Source organism: Typopeltis vanoorti, chromosome 6 (genome assembly GCF_054136105.1).
Source record: "Typopeltis vanoorti isolate ZY-2024b chromosome 6, IOZ_Tvanoo_1.0, whole genome shotgun sequence".
Classification (NCBI taxonomy): domain Eukaryota; kingdom Metazoa; phylum Arthropoda; class Arachnida; order Uropygi; family Thelyphonidae; genus Typopeltis; species Typopeltis vanoorti.
The window spans coordinates 150072992-150098487 of NC_143554.1; the positions used below are offsets into that span (position 1 = coordinate 150072992).

General features: G+C 36.0%; 1 protein-coding gene across 2 annotated transcripts in view; it reads left to right on the forward strand.

Moving 5' to 3' along the window:
- Positions 1–25496, forward strand: part of LOC150106098 (uncharacterized) — a 184248-nt gene that overhangs the window by 69094 nt on the left and 89658 nt on the right. For both annotated transcript variants that reach the window (XM_090393843.1, XM_090393844.1), the window contains exon 4: positions 2056–2214. In XM_090393843.1, coding sequence (XP_090249969.1) covers positions 2056–2214 — 159 coding nt within the window. The remainder of the gene's footprint in view (positions 1–2055; positions 2215–25496) is intronic.

The window sequence follows — 25496 nt, forward strand, 5'->3', positions numbered from 1 at the left end:
TACTGACTAGCTCAACTCACACAAACGTTTCAATCCTTGGTTGAATTTTATGGCTTCTTGTTTGCATTTGAGGTGACAGGCAAACTCACACATTCATTATATGGTATTTTTTTAATTCTTGGTAGTCTTTTATTTTAAGTTAGCCTTTGTGATCTGTCATAATGATATTGAGAATTTCAAATGCAATAAAAAAACAGTTATTTCATAATTGAAAAATTGGACAATAGTTTTTAGTTAGATACTGTGTTTCGGTGCAACACATGGTTTTGCTTAAGTCTATACAGCGTAGTTTCTGTGAGAGGGACATGTGATTTATTAGTTAGCTCCATTTTTATTCCATCTGTCTCTAATTGCACTATTTGTTGAGAATGACGCAGACTGTAAAAGCCCTCTGTACAGTACCTTATTCAATGATGCAATAAAACTAAATTCGATACTTATAACTACTTGTGGGATACGGGCAGACACAAATTTGACGAAGATAAAATTTGATTTTTAAGTTCCGCGGTGAAAAATATGAAAAAAAAATAAAAATAAACAAAAAAAATAAAGGGTTACTAGAAATTGTAGACTGCGTTGAACAAGGGAAAGGGATACCACAATTTGTAGACCGCGTTATACGAGGGTTACCTGTATTCCTAAAAAATGTCTATAGCAAAGCTACTATCAACAAAATTCTTCACAAAACTCCACTTTAAAATAAAAATAAAGTAAATTTCAATAAAACTGTAGCCATTCCATACATTAAAGGCATATGAGACAAAATAAACAATTCTACAGAGATACAATCTTAATGTCACCTTTAAACCACCTGCAAAATTAAAGAACTTATTCAACTCATCCAAGGATCTACTTCCTTTGCTTGCCCACCGTGGAGCATACCATATTCATTACACCTGTAATTTGCCCTATATGGATGAAACAGGATGCACAATTCCTATCAGAAAAAAGGAACATAAATGGCACATTAAATTTAACAACTATGGTATATCTGGCCTTTCTGATCATGCCCTGAACACTTTACATAGAATTGACTGGAAAGGCATCTACTGTTTACATCACACCAAAACGTAGTATGAATGTAAATTTAAAGGGGCCTATGAAATTCTTATCAACTGCTCTAATCTTAACAATAATGGTGGTCTAAAATTCCAAGAATATGGATGGCACATGTTCTATCCACATAACCTTTTGGTCTAAGAGTTAATTATAATTAGGACTGTAAGTAATCTGGAATCTTTACTCTAATATAACAACACTCTCATGGTAAATTATGTATTAGGCCACCACTTTTGCTATATTAAAACTATCCATATGAATTTGTTCTCTGATGATGTTATAAACAGGATATAGCTTTGATTTAGTTTTTTTTTTTTTTTTCACAAGAGGTCAGGCCTGTAGAATAATGGTTGATCAAATCATTGTCAGTTTAGCATACTGTTTGAAATGTAATATAGCTTGTCTTTATATATATTTGTGTATACTCCAGATAATAACCTTAATATGAAGGTCAAAATATCAGAAAATTAAAATAATTATTTCTAACATGGTTGTAGTCTTCATAATTTTGCTGAAATGAAATTTGGTTATGAGTATAAATGAGCACCAAAGCCTAAATACTTCAGTAAAACTTACCATTTGAATATGAAACTAAATAATATTAGCTGAAAAGATCTTATAAATATTTCTTGCATTTTAGATGGGAAATGAGGATGTTGTAACATTTGCTCTTCAGTTGGGAAAAAAAAAAAACTGATTTTTCATCCTTCAAAACAAGCAATTTGACTGGAGAACACTTGCATTATCAGACATAATACATTATCTGACCTTATATCTATTAGTTGCTTTGCCATTAATTGTAATCAGAAAGTTCAAACAATGGATACTTGTCATAGTGGTTGTTGTGGAACTAGTGTTATGAAATTTGTGTGTGTGTGTGTGTGTGTGTGTGTGTGTTCAATAAAAAACAGCAATTTGCTGCTGAATTGTATTTTCAGGCATTTAAACATTTCTAGCCATTTCTTGTTGAAATTTTTCTGTTTGTTTCTTTTCAAGGATCATAAGCTGACATGCGAGATGAGATTGGTTCATTGCTCACAGTGCAAAGCAGAAGTAATTTACAAAAATTTAAAGGATCACATTGATAACAAGTGCGTTGCAAAAGAGGTGACATGTCCTTATTGTAACTTAATTTTTGCAAAAGCTCATTTTGAAGTAAGTTGAAATTTTCTTAGACCAACAATGTAGTAATTATTTATGTTAATTATAAAAAAATAATTTTATTCACCAGCATTCTAAAAGATTTTATGCATCAGTAGTCTGATTTTAATTATGAAATGATGACCTGCAATGTCATATTTAGCCTGTGCTCAAGCATGCATCAAATGCAAATCATTCATCAGCAAATTGAAATCTGACTTTATCAAGTCCATTAGCAAAAACACTTGCCTCCTGTACAAATGGATTTCATGCTTTCTGGTCCCTTTGAAAAGATTATCTGACACAAGTTCTTTTCATCTATCTTCCAACTTTCTTTCTCATCAAGTGTATGGCACCTAAACGTAAGCTGTCCACATGGTATCACTCTTCTCTTCCAGCTCCTACATAGATTACCAAGTGAAATCACCTCCTGTGTCATACTTAGTATGGTTTTTTTTTAACTTGATTAACAAATATTAAATAATTTGCATTAAAAAGCCTTTTAGTAACAGCATCTCTCTCTCTCTCTAACTTAAACATCATCAAGAATTAATTAATGTCTTGTATCATCTCCAAAATCCACTATTATTTCTGCAATACGAGGTTTGTCTGGGAAATTCCTGAACTTTTTAAACAAAAATTTTCCTGTCTAACTTAGAAGCTATTTGGCCTTGTCACGTTTAAAGTACTCTCTTCCACTTTGTGTACACCACTGCCAGTGTTTCTTCCATTCTTTGAAACATTTCTGGAACATTTTTTCATATTATGACCTTTTTCTTGAACACTAGTATTAATAAATTAAAGACTTAATTCTGTATGTTAATCAAGTAAATAATAGTTTAATATCCGACGTTTCACTGACTAATATCTGTCAGCATTTTCAAAGGATACACTGGTAAGCAGTAGAAAGTAACAAAAACTAGGAAACTAACTGACAATTCTAAAAATTATATAAAGTTATCACTGTGCGTGATACAATGATATAATACGCGTGTCGCAAGTACAACGTTTTTTTTTTTGTTGAGAAATTTATTGTAATTTTCATGAAAGTTCATTTCTTTTTGGTTAAATGATCTGATTAGAATTTTCCATATATCTGGTAAGATTAAGCCTTGATTCTTATTTAAGTTACCTGTTGAATGGCGACTGTAGTAGCTTCTTTAAATGTTCTGGAATGGTAGTTCTCTTCTATGTAGGGCATATGGCTCATATCCCATTCAATATTATGGTTGGTAGAGGCAAAGCGGGAAGAAAGGCCTGATATATCCTGTCTGTTGTTCCTTACATAGCCTATGTGTTCCTTCTTTCTTGTTTCAAAACTTCTAGCTGTCTGTCCGACGTAATTAATACTGCACGAACAGGGTATGCTATAAACTCCAGAGTATTTGTAGAAAGGATGGCTATCTTTTGGTGATCTTATAAACTTATGAATGGTCTCGATAGGTTTGAAGGTTACTCTGATATTATATGGTTTTAGAAGAAGAGCTAATTTTTTGGATATGGTACTAACAAATGGAATTGTTATAGAGTTGATGTATTGGGTTTCATCTTGTTGTCTTTGCGGTATGTCACTAAAGAGAATCTTGTTGATGATTCTTGTAAGGTAGCCATTTAGGGATAGATCTCTGGATATTTTCATTAATTCTTCTTGTAAGTCGTCAGGGTCTGTGGTACACTGTATAGCTCTTTTTTTGAGCATATGGATAATGCTGAGTTTCTGGGATATGTGTTGAGACGAGTCGAAATGGAGGTAGCGTCCAGTGTTAGTAGGTTTCTATATACCGACAGGTTGATGCTATTGTCTATTTGTTTCTTAATAAGGATGTCTAGGAATGGAAGTTTATTATCTTTTTCTAGTTCCAATGTGAACTTGATAGTGTTGTGAAAGCAATTAATTTTGTTTAGATAATCTATTAGTTCTTCTTTTTTGTGATTCCAAATGATGAAGATGTCGTCAACATACCTAAACCATGTGGTTGGTTTAGGGGTAATTTGGGATAAAATTTGAGTTTCCAGATTTTCTAAGAATAGGTCGGCACAAGAAGGAGAGAGAGGGCTACCCATGGCTAATCCATTGAGTTGTTTGTAGTATTTTTTTTGCCATGTAAAATAGTTCGAAGTTAAGCAGTGCTTGAACAACTTGTCTATACCTGTCTCACTTTTTTGGGCCGTGGTGACCCGTTTGATGCCCAGTGTGACAATTGAGTTCAAATTCATAGCCATAAATAAAGCCATGTCTCATCCCCGGTAATAATGTTTTTTAAAAAGTTTTTATCTTTGTAAACTTGACGGAAAAGCTCTCAGCTTACATCAACTCGAATTTGTTTTTAATCGTCATTCAAAAGGCGAGGCACAAATTTGGCAAAATGATGCATGCCTACATTTTGGTCACACTGCACATCCACCTAAGCATTCTCATCTCTGCTACCTCCATCCTGCTGATGTTATTTTTCCTCAGGTCCACAGTTTCCATAGCATATGTCATAGCTGGTCTCACTACTGTCCTGTAGATTTTCCCTTTTAGATTGAATGGCACCCTCTTATCGCAGAGCACTCCAGCCATCTCTCTCCAGTTCCTCCATCCTGCTTGTATCCTGCATCCCACTTCTTTCTCAGCCTCACCATCCTCTTTCATTGTTGAACCTAAGTATCTAAAGTCACTGACCTTCCTGATGATATTTCCGTCCAGTTCCCGCTATAGTATATATACTTTTATATATATATATATATATATATATATATATCATCATCATCATCATCATCAAATTCCTGACATACCCTCAATGGGTGTACAGGATATGATAGTACTACATGAAAAATTTACATCATTGGTGAAAAATATATGAAAAGATAAAGAGTTGCACAAATTGTAGACCGCATTATATCGAAACCACGTTGATAAGTACTGCATTATATGAGGGTTACCTGTATTTGACCATAGAGCTTATAAGAATACAATCCTTGGCAATGGAGTTGCCTTAGCTTGCACTACTTAAAAGGACACAACCACTCACCAAGCATCTGTATATTTGCCTTTATTAGTGCATTCATAGTTTCTACAAACATTCGGCTTTGCAATAATGTTGAATCCTTAATGTCAAAAAAAAAATTTATTATTAACATCTGACCTACATGGAGTCAGAGACTCATCTTGGGAGGTACACACTATCACACACAAATCTCATCCAACCATGCCTTAAACTGATTCAATGTGTCTGCACCCACAACACACTTAGGCAATACATTCTACTCACCAACCACTCTTCATGTAAAGAACCTGCTTCTCACTTCTCTGCTCCCACTCCCTCATGATACAATTTCCTGGAATGGCCTCTTATTCTACCTGCCCTCTCCCATTTTGTGAAAAATCTCTTCATGTCAACCTGATTACAACCCCTGACTAGCATATATGTCTCAATCACATTCAATCCCACCTCCTCCTATTTACAAGGCTTTGCAGTTTACATTCTCTCAATCTGTCCTTGTACTCCACATCCCAAAGACCACTCACCACTTTTGTGAATCTTCTCTGGACCCTTTCTAACATATCCTCAGTACCATGAAAACTCAGCGACCAAATCTGTACACAATAATCCATATGAGGCCTGATCAAGACTTTATACAATGGCATCATAATCATTTATTTCAGTGTGTCAGGGTCCTCTGCATCATTGCTATTATCTGATGTGACGTCTACACAACTTGTGCAATTTTTCTGAATTTCAGGTCCTTGTCCACCACCACTCCCAGATTTCTCATTTCCTTGCAGTTCTCCTTCAAAGTTTCCCTGCCAAAGTGTATATTTTGGCAGGGAAACTTTCCATCATTGCCTACCAAATTTCAAAACCTTATACTTTGCAACATTAAACTCACAGTTCTCCTTACCTGCCCATTCATGCAATCTATTCAAGTCCTGCTTGACTCTGCATTGTTCTCCCCAATTTTGTATCATCTGTAAACAGCTGCATATCACCAGTTAAACCCATCCCAGTATCATTAATATGCAAATTGAACAACAATGATCCTAAATCTGACCCCCGTGGCACACCACTAGTGATCTTTCCCTTTCAGGATACTGCACCCCCATATACAACTTTCTGATACCTATCTGACAGCCAGTCACTGATCCAACTCAGAAGTATGTTATTCAGTCCCATCCATTTCAATATATATAAGAGCTTGTCATGTGGCTGTTTATCAAAGGCTTTGGAAGATCTAAGTATACCACTGTATATGTATCTCCCTTGTCCAAAACATTTGTCACCTTGTTATAGTACATAAGTAAGTAGTAAAACATGATCTCTCTCTAACAAACCCATGCTAATAACCACAGAGAATACTGCTGTTATCAACTCATTTATGTATCCACTTCTCACCAATCTCTCCTGTATCTTCATCACAACTCCAGATATACAGATTGGCCTATAATTTGTAGCGACCTTAAACCTGTCTCTGTGGCACACCACCAGTGACCTTTCTCTTTTGGGATACTGTACCCCCAACTTTATTACCACCTTTATGTAATGGAACAATTTTACCTTCTTTCCACTCTCTTGGAAACGGTGCTGTTGTAAGACTCTTATTAATCCGGCATTGTAATGCCGGTTTAATAAGAGTCTTACAACAGCCCAGTTTCCAAGAGAGTGGAAAGAAGGTGAAGTTGTTCCACTGCATAAAGATTATTTATTTCCTCAAATACCTCCTGCTCACTTACTAAATATGTGGAAGGTGCCCAAACATGACATTCTTCACCAATCCTGTTAGTAAGCCCATGTTCGTTGCAAATTATAAATTCCCTGTTAATCCATTTCTATATATTAGCTGTTACTAACTTTCCAAAATGTTAACCACTACCACTTCAGAAATACTGAGAAATATAGGAGATATTTGAGGTTTTGGTATTTCTTACATGGTATGTTGGTTCTAATGAATGCTCAAGTAACTGTGTAATGTGTAGGTTTGGGCATTTGAGTGGACAGTGGTTGAGGTTGCCAGCTAAAGTTGAATAGTTATTCTGGTTTAGATCACTGTAGGTGTTGCAGATTCTTTATATTGTTATTTATGTTGCAAATGTTAATGAAGTGGATATGGATTTTTTTTTTTTTTTTGAGAATAAATGATGATTATTTTTATATTTTCAGTTGGATTTTTTGTTTGTTTGTTTTTTATGTTTTTAAAGTATTTTTGTGTGAGACCTTTTATGGTCTGCATAAAATTTGCCTGTTCAATAAGTGCGATATCCTGCTAACACTTACTTTGCAAGTAAGTGGCAGCAAGATATTGCACTAGCTGATCAGGAAATGTCTGGATTTATTAAACTTTATCTAGCATCTGACTCACAGAACCATTTTACTGCAGCAGAACTGTCAAATTGATTGGGGAGAACTCCCCCCCCCCCACAGTCTTATTGGCATGTCACTGAGGGTAACACTTACACTACATGTGGGAAGATAATGGGGAGGAGGCAGAAACCGAAACCCTGAAGTGACTGCATGCCACTTGATCCTCCAATAAGCAAGGTTGTGGTGGCTATCACATGAGAATGTTATAGCAAAGAAGACCAGCAGGTTTGTGGAATTGTAACTGCAACTTGGTAAGATATTAGCAAGAATTTATTTTCTAAAAAATGCAGAAATGTGAATTATATCCCTGATTTTGCTAGGATAAAAGAATATTAAATTTCCAGGAAAAGGGAACACATTGGATCTATCTCAAAGTGAGTCATTCTCTTATATGAAATCAACTAAGGCATTCCCAGAACTTTCTCATATTATTCTAGAAATTTCAAATTTACTTAATTTCACCCTGACAAAATCTTAATGAAAATTTGTGGAATTTGATGCTTAATATCTCTAAACAACCCAGAAATTCTGCTCTTTGTAAACAAACTCTACATCTCAATAGTAAATTAAGCAAGCATTAACAACATCTTCTAATTGGATAGTTACATCTACTAATGAAAGAAAGATGAAGTTACTGTTCTAGCTATGTCCAAAATTTTTCAGTTTTTCAAATCAAATTCTTCATCTGAATTTTATACACAATATTGAATGCAACATTTCTCAACCCTCATATCACGACAAAAATAAATTGTTTTGAAGTTGCTAAAATTATTCATAATCCAAAACTTCCACCTCTGAATATCTCTTTTACAGAATTGAAAGCCTTACATGATCTTCATCTTATTATTTTTAACAAAGCTATCAAATGCAATAATTTGAATGTGGTGGAATCATCATCATCATCAAATTCCTACCATGTACCCTCAAGGGGTGTACAGGATATGATAGTACTACACAAAAAATTTACATCATTACTAACTTCCTATCTACAATTTTCCTCTAAATCAGTCTGTTACTTGTCAAAACTCCAACATTATCAGATCTTATATTTCTATCGTTTAAGGCACTTTGTACCGTATCAATCCACCTATATCTTGGTCTTCCTCTGGGTTGTTTTCCTGCCAACCTGGCAGAGAACACTTGTTTTGTTAATCTTTCCTTGCCCATTCTGTTTAAATGACCATATCACCTGAGATTAGCTCTGCTAATGCATTCCTGTATGCTGACAATGTCAAGTTCTTTCCTAATATCCTAATTTTTAATATAATATTGCCATTGATGCCATCTGTTCACGCCTCTAATCTTTCTCAGGACTCTCATATCTGCTGTCTCTAGTCTTTGGTCAAGTGTTTTACTTCTGACCCAGCTCCCAGATTAATAAGTTAAAACTGGTTTGAACACTGTCTTGTATACAGCTACTTTAGTGTTCTGACTAATCTCTCTCTCTCTCTTATTCCATATGAATTTATTCAATTGCCTTCCTACCATACCAGCTCTTTTGATTCTCTTGTCTATTTCCATATTTAATTTACCATCTTCACTAAAAATTGTGCCTAAGTAGCTGAAATGTTTTACTTGGTCGACAGATTCCCCGTTCACAATGCAGTTGACATTTTCAACGATTCTGCCTATTTTCATTGTCTTTGTCTTTTTATTGCTGACCTTCGTATCATATCTATTACAACAGTTATTCAATTTAGTCAGGGAATCTTGCAGACTTATAGTGGATTTATTTAGAAGTATAACACGTCTGCATAAAGCAAAGAGCTGACATTAATATCTCCAATTCTGATATCATGTTTAATACCACTTTCCTTCATAATGTGATCCATATAAATACTGAATAACAGAGGGGATAATGTACATTCTTGTCTCACACTAGATTTAACATTAAACCATCTTCCTGTACTTCCTTCAGTTCTAATTGCTGACTTACAACTCAAATAAAGACTAAGTATTGCTTGATATAATGCTCCATTGACGACATATAACTGTAGTGTATTGAATAGATTCTTTTTGGCACCTTTTCATATGCCTTTTCCAGATCGGCAAAAGTTAAATACAGGTCTTTGTTATATTCCCATGATTTCTCAACTGTTTGTCGTAAAGCGAAGATCTGATCCTGACAGCCTCTGTTTGGCCTGAATCCAGCTTGTTCCTCACCAAGCTTCTCTTCCATAATTCTTCTCAACCATTTCTCCAGTATACTGGCATAACTTTTACCAGGAACACTAAGTAGAGAAATACTTCTGTAATTCTCACAATCAGTTTTATTTCCCTTTTTATATATGGGTACTATGAGCGCTCTGCTCCAATCATCTGGAATTCGTCCTTCTGTCCAGGCCCTCTGAACTATGCAGTGTAGCCACAGTAAACTTTTAAACCTCCATACTAGAGAATTTCTGGTCTAATATCATCTACTCCAGCTGCCTTTCCACATTTCAGGCTTCTGATGGTTTTTTACTACTTGTATTCCTGATTCCTGGTCAGTGTTTTTTATCACTGTGCTGTCATCACTGCTAGTTTCATTTAGCAATTTTTGAAAGTAATTACTCCATACATCAAGGATATTTTTTTCTCCAGTTTTCATATCACCTTTATCATCTCTAATTCCTTTTACAGCACTCTTTCGTTCATTTCTGAGCTTCTTCAACAACCTCCAGAATATCTTACCACCTTCTTGATATTTATTAAGTCTTCCCATGACTTTTGTTTAGCTAGTTTTAGACAATGTTCTTACTTTTTTAGATTTGTCTCTGTATTCTCTAAGAGCACAAGCTGACTTATTTGCCAGGATCTTTTGATATGCTTTCTTCTTTTCCTTCACCGCCTCTTTATCTTCCTGTGTCCACCAGGGAGTTCTGATTTTTCTATTCTTGCAGACAACCTCACCACATGCCTCTCTGGCTGAATCAATCAGGTTTTTTTTTTCAAGGCATGCTACTGAATCTCCAAGGTTTGGTTTCTGTTCTCAAGCTCTTTCATTTTTTCTTCAATTATCTTTGTGTATTTTAGTCTACAGTTCACATCTGTGAACTGCTCAACTTTTATTGGCTTTAAAACTTTCTTGCATGTTATTCTTTTCAATATGAAATTCAATTTTATCCTGCTCAAGACTAAATAGTGATCGCTTCCAATTTCAAATCCTCTGTACATGCTGGTGTCCTGCACCAGGGAGAAAACATCGCTATCAACAATAACATAGTCAATGAGACTTTTCTTATTCCTTGCCTCTCTCCATGTGAATTTGTGCACATTTTTATGTTGAAATAGTAATAACCAGTCCATGTCCCGAGCAGAAAGCCAACACGTATTTGCTATTATTATTAGCTTTGCTCTTTTCTCCAAATTTTCCCAAAATAATTTTGTATATCTGACAATCATTTCCTATTCTGCTATTTAGATCCCCAACAAGGACCAGCTTTTCCTTTTTCATTGTGTCAATTGCTTTTTCTAAAGCCTATAAAAATTCCTCCACTTCTACCTTAAGAGAACCTTCTGTGGCACCATAGACACAAATAAGTCTCATTGTCCAGTTCCCCATTCTGATATTTGCCCACATCGCTCTACTTGAAATTTCCTGCCATTCAAGAAGATTAGCTTCGTATTTAGTGTTGAATATTATGGCTTTTCCTTGATTGTCATTGCCTGAATAGCGGACTCTTCTGAACATGAAAGGAAAATGGGCTTTTTTTATTTTTCAAGATCGGTAATTTTTTGCACTAATTAGCAGGGATCCAAACATGAGCCTAGCTTCACTCCTTATTGGATAATGTATCTTTACTTGCCCCTATATAGTTCAGAAACTTAAAAGTCATCATGCAAGGCATGATGAATTTTAAATTTATGGACTTTCCTAAGTTACATTAACAAGAATATCCTCTACGATCTATTGTGAGTTGTATAGGAATTCTTACATACAAAATTTTGAAGTTTGTTTCAAATCTCTTCTCTCTCTCTCTTCCTCAACTGCCCATTCTTTGATATCAAAAAAATACCAGTGACTTTATTTCAAAAAGCAAGGATTTGAAACTTGATTCCACAGATTTACTACTAAGTTTTGACATAACTTCATCTGAAGTCCCTTAGCTGATACCCTAGAATGCTTTATCCTCAAAATTTTCCATCAGATATCTTAGACCTTTTTAAGTTTGTCATGAATTCTGTATATTTTAGCTGGATTGAAACCCTTTATTGACAGATTGAAGAGATGGCAATGGGCACTCCAGTTTCTCCTATTCTTGCCTTCTACGTGGAACAGTTTGAAAAAAAAAAATCCACTTTTGATTCAAACCTTTATGGCTTTGTTATATGGATGATACTTTTGCTATTTGGAATAAATCATACCAACAACTAGAATTCTGCTTACAAAGAAATTAATAACTTTCATTACAGAATCAAATGGGACTATCTCCTTCCTAGATGTATTTATAAAATGTGAATTAGGACGTTCCGTATCAATTTATCGCAAACCTTCCTTCTCAGGTTGCTATCCATAACAATTTTGCTTGCCATCCTTCACAGAAGTACAGCAATCCCTTGATTAGTGTGCCTAATGCGTTCTTTAAAACAGGTGCATTAATCGAAAATGCACTAATTGAATATAATAACTATGGAAAAATGTACAATTCGTTCCTCAGATTTCTTTTTTGACCCTTAATTTTTTTTATAAAAGAATTAGGGTATGTCTCAGGGCCTAGTTAAAGGAAAACCATGAAGCTGAAAGACAAAACATATTCAGAATATAAATTTTCTTCTTCTTCTTCTTAACAAAGAATTGAGCTAACGTAGTTTGGCAGGCATTTTGTTTCTTTTTTTCATACAACCGACGGTATGGCCCTATTGCCTCTTCTACTCTTCTGCAAATTTTACTCTCTTCATCAGTGTCAGCCTCTAAGCATTGCTGCTTAAAAACTTCGATTGTACGAAAAATATTTTCAAATTGTTTCTCTGAAATCTCTTTTGGCTGACTATCAGTGGTTAAATTTTCTTCATATTCTTCGGGATCTTCATGCTGTGTATCTAAATTTAGCAGATCGAAATCACTCAATTCTTCAGAATGAGATTTGGTTAACTCTCATTCTGAAGTTATTTTGAATGAGATTTAATTAACTATCATACATTATCATTGAAGGGGAGAAAGAAAGAAGGACATACGAATTGGTCTCCAACACGCGAAATCACTTGCTTTATAGATAAAATTTCCCAACTGTTATACAAGCAAAATTATTACCACTTTAAAAACTACAATGAGCATAAAAGAAGTTAATTTTCCGACGTGTAATAATAAACAACTCATCCCAGAAGACAGATTAATTACCCTATTATCAGAATGGATTATCCTTTCTATGACATGCGCAGAAGTGTCTCGGATCTGTGGGCATACTATAGCAGATGACATAAATTCCGGCAGTAAAAATTTGGAACATAGTATACATGGTGTACAGGGAAGTAGTGTAGTATGCGTATGCCATTAAAAATAACTTTGTAAAATGTTTTAAATCGGTAACTAATTATTTCATTCTGGTGAGTGTTTTTTAAAATAGTTAGCCATAAAAAATGTATAGACCAAAAATTTTTTAAATCTGTAACAATTATTTTTAAGATGAATATAGGCACACTAATCGAATTTGGGGTATCGAAAAATAATGACGCACTAATCGAAGGCGTACTAATCGAGGGATTACTGTATAGTATTTTAAATGCCTTCTTTCAAAAACTCATGTCATCTATTCCTTTTCTGAACTACTTTTGGAAGAAATTTCTACAGTTAAAGGAATTGCTGTTCTCAAGATTTATAACTTCAGAACAATACAGAATATTATCAAAAAGAATATTATCATTGCTATTAGAAAAGATGGCTTACATAGAATCTCTATCCTTTATGTTAAAGGTATTTCAGAATGTATCTCATCTTAAAGAAGTTTAATATCTCTACCACATTCAAGCCTATTAATTTCATCAACTCATTATTATCTTCAAACGATAAAGTTTAACCTCTACTGCTACCTGGAGAAGAGGAAAATTACTATGTAGTAATTGAATTATATCAGAAAAAAAAATTATTAGATTTTTTTCATGTAGTACTATCATCCTGTTCATCCATGGGATTAAGAATATCTTCTGTTTCAGACAAATAGGCTGATCTGTTTCTAAATGAATATCTGTGACATCAATCCTATATTATCTCCAAGAAACATAACAGATCTATTCTAGCATAATATGGGATTACAAATATTTGACCAAATCTTCTGGGATGATACTAAATTATTACACAGATGTTCCTCTAATTACATCTTTCTTTACTTTCTCACTTTCTTTAAAGAAAGTGCTGAAGTTTTTCTATGTTGCCCTGATCTCAACCTTAATGATGGACTTTCCATGCTATTAATTAATGTTTTTATTAAATATATTTATTCTCAGTCACATGCATACAGGCTTCATTTGATTCTAATAGCATAATTTTACTTGGTAGTTTTGTGACCGCATACAAGGAATGATTCCATTCTCCACATACCTTCATTGTTGGTTTGTTTGTTTGTTTGAATTTCTCACTGTCACATACTACACTGAAGATGGTTCACATATGCTGAAGTATCTGTGCAATAATTAATCTTAGGCAATTTTATGTTTAACTGTGATTAACATGTAATTCTATTTCACTGAATACCATACATGGTCACTTGAAGAATGGAAGAGAAAGATTAGCAAAAGAGGTATTTGATGTGAAGATGATAGGAAAAGATGACCCAAAGGAAGATTAAGATCTAAGTCAACTGTTGAAGTTAGATCTGGCAATACAACAGTCTTAGAATATAACAGTGTGAAAGAAAATTGTTAATAGAAAGGTAGTAATAGTGTAAACTTAATCATGTAATTATTATTATTATTATTATTATTACAGGCAACTCCAGGGAGTCCTTAGACTCATCGAGGGAGGCCCCAAATCATATTCATCACGCATGTGGACAGACTTGCGTGTTCGTCGAACATGTTTATTTTTTTACGATATATATTAGAACACAGAAACTAAGTCAATAATTAATTTATTAACTTATTGCTGATATTTCGCTGGTGTTATAACCAGCGTCTTCAGAGCACAAAAACATAGTTTGTTACAATATGCGAGACTATGACCACATGGTGTAATCAGCAGACTGGTTAAACAAAATTGTAGCAGCAACACAAAGACTAGAGTCTTGATTTTTTGGCGCCCTCTATCTGAAAAAAAAAAAAAAAAGCATACTAGTTTTTTCTTAGGATGACTGTCTCCCAGATCTTAGGCAAGTTAATACAGCCATATTTATTGAGATTTGGAGTGTGTTTCGGGGCTCTGTCGCCTCTAAGAACAATCTTTCCGACTTATAAGAGTTTCTGTGTAGTACTTTTGCGTTTTTCCAGTTGATCCTGTGTGCAGGGGTATCCAGAGCATGGTCTGCTAGGCCTGACTTGCCATAATGATAATTCCGGATGTATCTTTTGTGTTCATTGATGCAGATGTTCACAGTTCTTCCTGTTTGACCGTAGTAGGCTTGATTACATGAGCAGGGTACTTGGTAGACTCCTGGATGTGATAAAGGGGGAATGCTGTCCTTGGTGAGCAGATAAGGAACAGCCACTTTTTACAGCCACTCTCAAACCAACACTTTGGCTACGCTATGTTGACGATGTACTGGCTATTTGGCCACATGGCCCAGAGACATTGGAAACATTTTTAGGGCATTTAAATAGCCAACATCCAAAAATCCACTTTACTATGGAACTGGAAGCTAATAACTGTCTGCCCTTCCTGGATACACTTATCACACGTCTTCCAGATGGTTCCTTATCATTTTCAGTTTTTAGAAAACCCACACATACTGGGAGATACTTACACAAACAATCACACCATCATCCTTCTCAACAATATGGCATTTTAAAAACACTCATCCATAGAGCGAGAGCAATCTGTTCCAATGACAATGCTCTTGCTGCTGAACTGGCTCAGTTACGCCATACCTTCTTGGCCAATGGCTATAATCAACACAAGATAAACAAAATACTAAACGCTCCTCCTAAGAAACCCCTCCCACCATCCACCACAGAGAACTACAACAAAACAATCACCATCCCATACATCAAAGGCACATCCGAAAAGATTTCAAGAATTCTCAATAAACATAAACTACGCACTACATTCAGACCATGTAGCAAATTAGCTACCCTTATCTGCTCACCAAGGACAGCATTCCCCCCTTTATCACATCCAGGAGTCTACCAAGTACCCTGCTCATGTAATCAAGCCTACTACGGTCAAACAGGAAGAACTGTGAACATCTGCATCAATGAACACAAAAGATACATCCAGAATTATCATTATGGCAAGTCAGGCCTAGCAGACCATGCTCTGGATACCCCTGCACACAGGATCAACTGGAAAAACACAAAAGTACTACACAGAAACTCTTATAAGTCAGAGAGATTGTTCTTAGAGGTGACAGAAGCCCTGAAACACACTCCAAATCTCAACAAATATGGCTGTATTAACTTGCCTGAGATCTGGGAGACAGTCATCCTAAGAAAAAACTAGTATGCTTTTAGCAAATGCAAGTGATCCTAGTACGTAGTACAATACCGGATGACTCGTTGCAAAGGTGGGGGAAGTTCAGATCGCTATTCTTAGGTATTTTCCATAATGTAAAAACACATTTCTTAGGAAATGTATGCTGTTATTACATTATGGAGGGAGGTCACTACCAAGACCGGTTTCAGCCTTTTTTGAGGCTTCATCAGTGAGTAGCTAGACCTAATACTGAAGTGTATAGCGAAAAGAACTTATATACTCTGCGAACGAGTTTTCCAAACAGGTGCATCCATTAAGTTACTTAAGTATAAAGAGCTAATAAGCTTCATTTCGGCAATGAAAACATTACTTAAATTAAGGGGATATTAAATCCCACATAGTTTTAAAACCGAATAAGAAACTCAAAGATTGGAATCAGAGAGTTTCCTGCCGAATATAGTAAACTATAAAGTATCGGCGACACTAGCGTTAGCAAATGCAAGTGATCATAGTATGTAGTACAATACCGGACGACTCGTTGCAAAGGTGGGGGAAGTTCAGATCGCTATTCTTAGGTATTTTCCATAATGTAAAAACACATTTCCTAGGAAATGTATGCTGTTATTACATTATGGAGGGAGGTCACTACCCAGACCAGTTTCAGCCTTTTTTGAGGCTTCATCAGTGAGTAGCTAGACCTAATACCGAAGTGTATAGTGAAAAGAACTTATACTCTGCGAACGAGTTTTCCAAACAGGTGCAACCATTAAGTTACTTAAGTATAAAGAGCTAATAAGCTTCATTTCGGCAATGAAAACATTACTTAAATTAAGGGGATATTAAATCCCGCATAGTTTTAAAACCGAATAAGAAACTCAAAGATCGGAATCAGAGAGTTTCCTGCCGAATATAGTAAACTATAAAGTATTGGCGACACTAGCGTTAGCAAATGCAAGTGATCCTAGTACGTAGTACAATAGTATGGGTTTTTTTTTTTTTTTTTTTTTTTTTTCAGGACTCTAGACTTATGTGATAGTGTTTTTTTTTTTTTTTTTTTTTTCTTCAGATAGAGGGCACCAAAAAATCAAGACTCTAGTCTTTGTGTTGCTGCTACAATTTTATTTAACCAGTCTGCTGATTACACCATGTGGTCATAGTCTCGCGTATTGTAACAAACTGTGTTTTTGTGCTCTGAAGATGCTGGTTATAACACCAGCGAAATATCAGCAATAAGTTAATAAATTAATTATTGACTTAGTTTCTGTGTTCTAATATATACCGTAAAAAAATAAACAACATATTCATCACAACTATTCGACATTCATACATTATCTATCATACCCTGCCTTAAACTCATTCACTGTCACAGCATCCACCACAGACTCTGGCAGCCCATTCCATGCATTCACCACTCTAAAAGTAAAGAACCCAGCTCTAACACCCTTACTAACCACACTTTTGTCCAGTTTCTGTGGATGTCCCTTAGTCCTCCCACAACCAGCCCTATTCTCAAAAATATCTTCTGAATTAATTTTATAGAAACCCTTCAGTAATTTGAATGTCTCAATCATATCTCCCCTCCTCTGCCTATCAACCAATTTTTGCAATCCACAAATCCTCAACCTGTTCTCATAAGTTTCATTCCACAGACCTGCGATCATCTTGGTCACTCGCCTCTGGATCCTCTCAACTTCCTCCCCATCAAGAAGAAACCTAGCTGACCAAATCTGGGCACAGTAGTTGAGATGGGGTCTTATCAAGGCTCGATACAGAGGAACAATAACCTGCTTGTCTGCTTGTCAATGTATTCTTTAGCAACCAAGTGATTTGATGAGCTGATTTTGCCACTTTTGCAATGTGCCCCCTAAACTTCAACTCCTTATCCACCAACACTCCTAAATCTCATGCCTCATCAATTTCCTGGAGTACAGTTCCACCAATGTAATAAACTGCTGCTAATCTTTTCACCCCAAAATGTATAACCTTACATTTTGCCACATTAAATTGACATCCATTCTCCTTAGCCCAGACCTCCAATCTATCCAAATCATCCTGCAAAATTTTGACATCCTGTGCACTCACTATTGCCCTACCCAACTTTGCATCATCTGCAAACAAATGAACTGTTCCTCTCAGATCCTTTCCTATATCATTAATGAACAAATTAAACACCAGTGGTCCAAGAACAGATCCTTGTGGCACGCCATTAGTCACAGGCCGTCTTGTGGATTCTACTCCTGAATAAACCACTCTCTGATATCTCTCCGTCAACCACCCTCCTATCCATCTCACCAATGCTATATCCATCCCCATATGCTGCAATTTACTAATTAGAATTCCATGTGGTATCCTGTCAAAGGCCTTAGCAAGGTCCAGTAGAATCACTGTAAACCCATTACCCTTATCCAGTTCAGCTGTCATTGTGTTATAATACGTGAGCAAGTTACTGAGGCATGACCTACCCTTTACAAAACCATGGTGTCCCAGATCCAGTATCCCATTTTCATCTATCCAATCTTGTATTTTCCTCTTGACTATTTTCTCCAAGACCTTGATAATGATTCCTGATATGCTGATCGGTCGGTAATTTGCAACAGCAGTCTTGGATCCTACTTCATGCAATGGAACTATTTTCGCCTCTTTCCACCCCCTTGGGACAGAACCAGACCCGAGGCTCAAATTAAACAAAATGGTCAAGGGCACTGACAATTCTTTAGCCGCTTCACGTACAACACGAGCTGGTATACCATCCAATCCCACAGATGTATTGACATTGAGGTTCTGTAATAGACTAGTTATCTCTACTTCATTCATCAGGGTCAATACTGTATAACTGAGAGGAGACCTCCACATAGCCTTTAAAGGAATGCGGAGAACCGACCAGGCTTCTGACCTAATGTCCAATCCTCACCTTCTCGTGGTGCACCCTGTTGGATATCTACTTTGATACTGAACGAATGAGAATATGCTGGCAATTTGGAATTTAGCCGACCAAATTGTATTCTTATTGGTTAAACCAAAATAAAAAATGATGGTACAACATGACAAAATTTCATGCCAGCTGGGGCGTCGTCCGGTTAAACAAGGCCCCCGTTGTTTTCGCCAGGGAACCAGGGCGAACAGCGAAAAGTCAGCTACTGGAACAAATCTGAAAACAAACCCCAACTCAACATCATCAGAGTTAAAGATCGGTACTATCAACATAAGAAGAATGAATGGCAAAGAAATGAAGCTAGCTGAGGAAATAGATAAGTACCAGATCGACATAATAGGGGTGACTGAAACAAAATAGACCAAAACTGGTGAGTTCTTTCTGAGCAATAAATACAAAATGTTATATTCAGGCAATGACAATCAAGGAAAGGAGTAGCCATAGTATTCAACATATGAGGCTAACCTTCTTGAATGGCAGTCAGTCTCAAGTAGAGTAATGTGGGCAAATATGAGAATTGGGAACTGGACAGTGAGACTTATTTGTGCCTATGGTCCCACAGAAGGTTCTACTAAGGTAGAGGTGGAGGAATTTTTTGATGCTTTAGAAAAAGCAACTGACACAATGAAAAAGGAAAAGTTGGTCCTTGTTGGGGATCTAAATAGCAGAGTAGGAAATGATTGTCAGACATACAAAAATATTTTGGGAAAATTTGGAGAAAAGAGCAAAGCTAATAATAATGGCAAATATCTGTTGGATTTCTGCTCAGGACATGGAATGGTTATTACTAACACCATGTTCCAACATAAAAATATGCACAAATTCACATGGAGAGAAGAGGCTAGGAATAAGAAAAGCCTGATTGACTATATTATTGTTGATAGTGATGTTTTCTCCATGGTGCAGGACACCAGAGTGTACAGAGGATTTGAAATTGGAAGTGATCACTATTTAGTCTTGAGCAGGATAAAATTGAATTTCATATTGAAAAGAATAACTTGTAAGAAAGTTTTAAAGCGAATAAAAGTTGAGTAGCTCTCAGATGTGAACTGTAGACTAAAATACAGAAAGATTATTGTAAAGAAAATGAAAGAGTTTGAGAACAGGAATCAAACCTTGGAGATTCAGTGGCAAACTCTGAAGAAAACATTGATTGATTCTGCCAGAGAGGCATGTGGTGAGGTTGTGTGCAAGGATAAAAAAATCAGAACTCCCTGGTAGACACAGGAAGTTAAATAGGCAGTGAAGGAAAAGAAGAAAGCATATCAAAAGTTCCTGGCAAATAAGTCAGCTTTTACTCTTACAGAATACAGAGACAAATGTAAGAAAGCTAAACAGTGTGTAAAACTAGCTAAACAAAAGTCATGGGAGGACTTTGGCAAGAATATAGAAAATAAATATCATGAAGGTCGCAAAATATTCTGAAGGTTGTTGAAGACGCTTAGGAATGGAGGAAAAAATGCTGTAAAAGGAGTTAGAGATGATAAACGTGACATGAAAACAGGAGAAAAAGATATCCTTGAAGTATGGAGTAATTACTTTGAAAAACTGCTAAATGAAACAAGCAGTGATGACAGCACAGTGATAAAAAACACTGACCAGGCATGCAGTCAGGAATACATATCCATACTTGAAGTAGAAAAAGCCATCAAAGGCTTGAAATGTGGAAAGGCAGCAGGAGTAGATGATATTCGACCAGAAATGCTGAAATATGGTGGTATAAAAGTCTTACAGTGGCTGCACTGCATAGTTCAGAAAGCCTGGATAGAGGGACGAATTCCCGATGATTGGAGTAGAGCTCTCATAGTATCCATATATAAAAAGGGAAATAAAACTGCATGTGAGAATTACAGAGGTATTTCCCTACTGAGTGTTCCTGGCAAGATCTATGCAAGTATACTTGAGAAACGGTTGAGAAGAATTGTGGAAGAAAAGCTTGGTGAAGAACAAGCTGGATTCAGGCCAAATAGAGGCTGTCAGGATCAGATCTTCACTTTACGACAAATAGTCGATAAAGCATGGGAATATAACAAAGATCTGTATTTAAGTTTTGTCGATTTGGAAAAGGCATATGACAAGGTGCCAAGAGAGAAGCTATTCAATATGCTGCAGTTATATGGTGTCAATGGGGCATTATATCAAGCAATACTTAGTCTTTATTTGAGTTGTAAGTCAGCAGTTAGAATTGAAGGAAGTACAGGAAGAAGGTTTAATGTTAAATCTGGTGTGAGACAAGGATGTACATTATCCCCTCTGTTATTCATTATCTATATGGATCACATTATGAAGAAAAGTGGTATTAAACATGATATCAAAATTGGAGGTGTTAATGTCAGCTCTTTGCTTTATGCGGATGATGTTATACTTCTAAATAAATCCGCTACAAGTCTGGAAGATTCTCTGACTAAATTGAATAGCTCTTGTAATAGATATGGTATGAAGGTCAGCAATAAAAAGACAAAAACAATGAAAATAGGCAGACTCATTGAAAATGTCAACTGTGTTGTGAATGGAGAACCTGTGGAACAAGTAAAACATTTCAGCTACTTAGGCACAATTTTTACTGAAGATAGTAAATTAAATATAGAAATAGACAACAGAATCAGCAAAGCTGGTATGGTGGGAAGTCAATTGAATAAATTCATATGGAATAAGAGAGAAATTAGTCGGAACACTAAATTAGCTGTATACAAGACAGTTCAAACCAGTTTTAACTTATGGATCTGAGAGCTGGGTCAGAAGTAAAACACTTGACCAAAGACTAGAGACTTCAGATATGAGACTCCTGTGAAAGATTAGAGGCGTGAACAGATGGCATCAATGGCAATATCATATTAAAAATGAGGATATTAGGAAAGAACTTGACATTGTCAGCATCCAGGAATGTGTTAGCAGAGCTAATCTCAGGTGGTATGGTCACTTAAATAGAATGGGAGAGGAAAGATTAGCAAAACAAGTGTTCTTTGCCAGGTTGGCAGGAAAATGACCCATAGGAAGACCAAGATATAGGTGGATTGATACGGTACAAAGTGCCTGAGACGATAAAAATATAAGATCTGATAATGTTGGAGTCTTGACAAGTAACAGACTGATTTGGAGGAAAATTGTAGATAGGAAGTTAGTAATGATGTAATTTTTTCATGTAGTACTGTCATATCCTATACACCCTTTGTGGGTACATGGCAGAAATTTGATGATGATGGTGGTAGGGAGGTAATCATTCTGCCATGAACATTTTTCCTTTTACTTGCAACATATTGAAAACACTGTTTGGGATTCTCTTTAGCCTGCATGGCCAATTTTCTTTTGTAATCCACTTTTGCTTTTCTTACCACCCTTGTTACCATCCTGGCCTGAGCTTTATACTGTTCCTGTGCCTGCTGGTCAGCTTTCGCCTTAAATTCCCTCCACAATTTTTTCTTTTTTTGCAGCTCAAGCTTAATAGTGTTATTCATCCATTTAACCCCTACTTGATTGATTATTCGGACTCTTGGTATACATTCAACCATTGCCTTCTGAAAACACTTCTTAACCCCCTCCCATGCACTATCGACATCCAGCCCTTGCAGTTTTACATGCCATGGCACTGAGCCAAGCACACTCCTAAGCTTGTCATACTTACCAGCCCTGTAATTCCACATGTACCCTGTCTTAATTGTAAATTCCACACCTTTAGCCACCTCCCAAGTCAAGACACTATGATCACGCTCACCAATTGGTGGCAATGTGGTCATATTCGTTAGTCAAATCCTCAGATGCAATTACTATTTCAAGCACTCTCTGATCCCTAGTATTTTCCATTACATGCTGTCGCAGATAGTTATCCCTTAATAACAGCATAAAATCCAATTCCTTCCTCCCACCAATCAGTGCTACCATAGTTGAAATCTCCCATAATAATTACCCTCCTTCCACTCATTTCTTCTATTTGCCTATGCATAGTATCCCTACCATGTATTCCATCACCTGGTCTATAGCAGCAGCCAATTGTATATTTTGTTCTGCTAGACTCTATCTCAAACCAAATGGCCTCAAATGTGCTCTTTTCTCTATCCTGCAGTTCATCTTCTATACTCCTTGGCTGCAACTCATCTGCTATCATCAATAACACTCTCCTCCCCCCTTTTTATTCTCCCTGTCACTCCTGAACACGCTATACCCGTCGCATTCAATCCCACTAGCTTTATCATATCTTCTGTCTTCTGTCAGCCATGTTTCAATAATACCAACAACCTGTGGCCTGGAAGGCCAAAAACTCTTCCTTCTTGTTCTTAATACTCCTGGCATTAGTGTACATGAATTGCAGAAGCCCATTAGTCCCATCCCTACTTCGATGCCTTATACTAACTATCCCATTCTGATTTGTTGTCCTTCGTACTCGCTCGGGCATATTATACTCATTCATACACTCAACTGCCTCCCTAAAGTCTGCATATCTACTCCCCCCCCCCTTAATAAATCTAGTTTCCCTGAGTTCTGTACATCCACTTCATTCATCAACACTTTTTCAAGCCTCCATACACCAAATCCATTCAAATGTAACCCATCCATCTTGTATAAATCCTTTCGCCCATCGAATTCACTCCACACATCCACAAATTCCACACCACTCTTCATGCATAACCCACGCATAAAGTCATTGGCAATTATGGCCCTCCTTCTAAACACTTCACTGTCATACTGCGGTAAAATACTCACCATCCTAACTCCCTCACTCTTCTCTTTTGCTACCTCAAGTAATTCCCTCACATCCTTTTAATTTCCATTTTGTCTTCTTTCAAATCATTTGTTCCTGCTACGATTATCATATCTTTCACCCTCTGTTTTTGCACTTGAATAGATTCGCTGACGTCCTTTATGTTTGCACCCGGCTGGTAATACGATTTCATCAAACTCTCAACTAACACACCTCTTAATAGCAAATCTCCATACAGCACTCGCTCCTTCATTTTATTGACGTTTACAAACATTCTATTATTTACCGTAGCAGACTTCCGCCGTTTATTAGTCGGTACGTTCAGCACACATATTTCCATACGCTCCAGTTGCCTTTTTGCTCTGTGTATTGCTCCGCTCAACCTTGCGATTTCGCTATTTGCATCTATCTCATCATTTTCATTATCAATTAAATCATCCATTCATTCTGTATTTCTACCTTCATTTACACTTTCAACAACGCTCTCACACCTATCTGCTACTACCTTGCAATTCCTTATCACATCGCTATTTTTTGTATTCTGGCTATCGTTAAGGATATCACTCTCGCCACCTGAAACACGCTTGAGACCCTCATTCTCCTTACACTTTCTGCACATATTAACTTCACTATTACCATCTAACCAGACTCCCACCGCTCTTCGCAAAGCATACATCTCAAGACAGCACATTGCATAAGCTCTTTTATATCAAAACTCTTAAACAAACATGGTGACCTGGTCGCCATTTTTTTTTTATTGGTGCTATATGTACGCTATCTTATCTTAAAAATAATAATTAAAATAAAACAGAAAACACACAAAAATCGCACAGACACACCAAGAAACAAAAAGCAAACAATACTACGTAAAATTCTAGTAAAATTGCCAATGATAACATAAAATACTACTAATCTAGTACTAAAAAGTAGTACTAATCTTTTCAGGAGCTGTTAACAAGCCGACGATCATATCAGTGCGACACCTACCAACCGAATGCTATCATAATATTCTGTACACTCTTTTTAGGTTTCATATCAGGAATTTAGTGATATAAAACTTATTACATCAGCATTATTATTAAATACTTGTAAGTTACTTCTTTTTTCTTGTATGCTTTTTGTGATTCTTCTAGAAGCTTTGCTAACAGAATTTGCTAAGATAAGGTAAGCATCAAATTAGGTATATGGTATAATAATTTTTTTTTTATTATTATTTCCCCTTCTTGCTCTCTGTTTTATGCTAATTATTGTAAATTGTTTCAGACAAACAAAAAGGAATCAGAGGGGAGTGCCTCTGTACAGTTATGTATTTGCTGTTTTTCTAACAGATAAAAATCAAAGAGGGAAAAAGATACAGAAATGAATTCTTATTGCAAGAGCAGTTCACTGCTTCTTCTTTCATTCCATCTTCTTCTGTCCTTTTGGAAGTCTCCCCCACTCTGTCTTCCCCAAAGATTACAACCCTCAGCTGTTCAAGAAAAAATGTGAACAGGCTTCCCCTTTCTTCTATTCCTTTTGCCCACACACGGCACTAATGTGCTATATGTCTCATGGCTTTTTGTGTGTAGATCATATATATATATATAAGTTCCTTGCTATTCCAGAAACATGTTATTTGTGTATCCTCTTAGATTAAAATGTAACTTGAGATTTCATCAAAAAAAATATTCTAGTTATATTTAAATATAAAGTAACTCATATAAGTTTACTATCAATGCAACACTTTTCATATGTTGTATTAACTGAAACATTGAATTTTAATTCTTGAGTACTTAAAAATTAAAA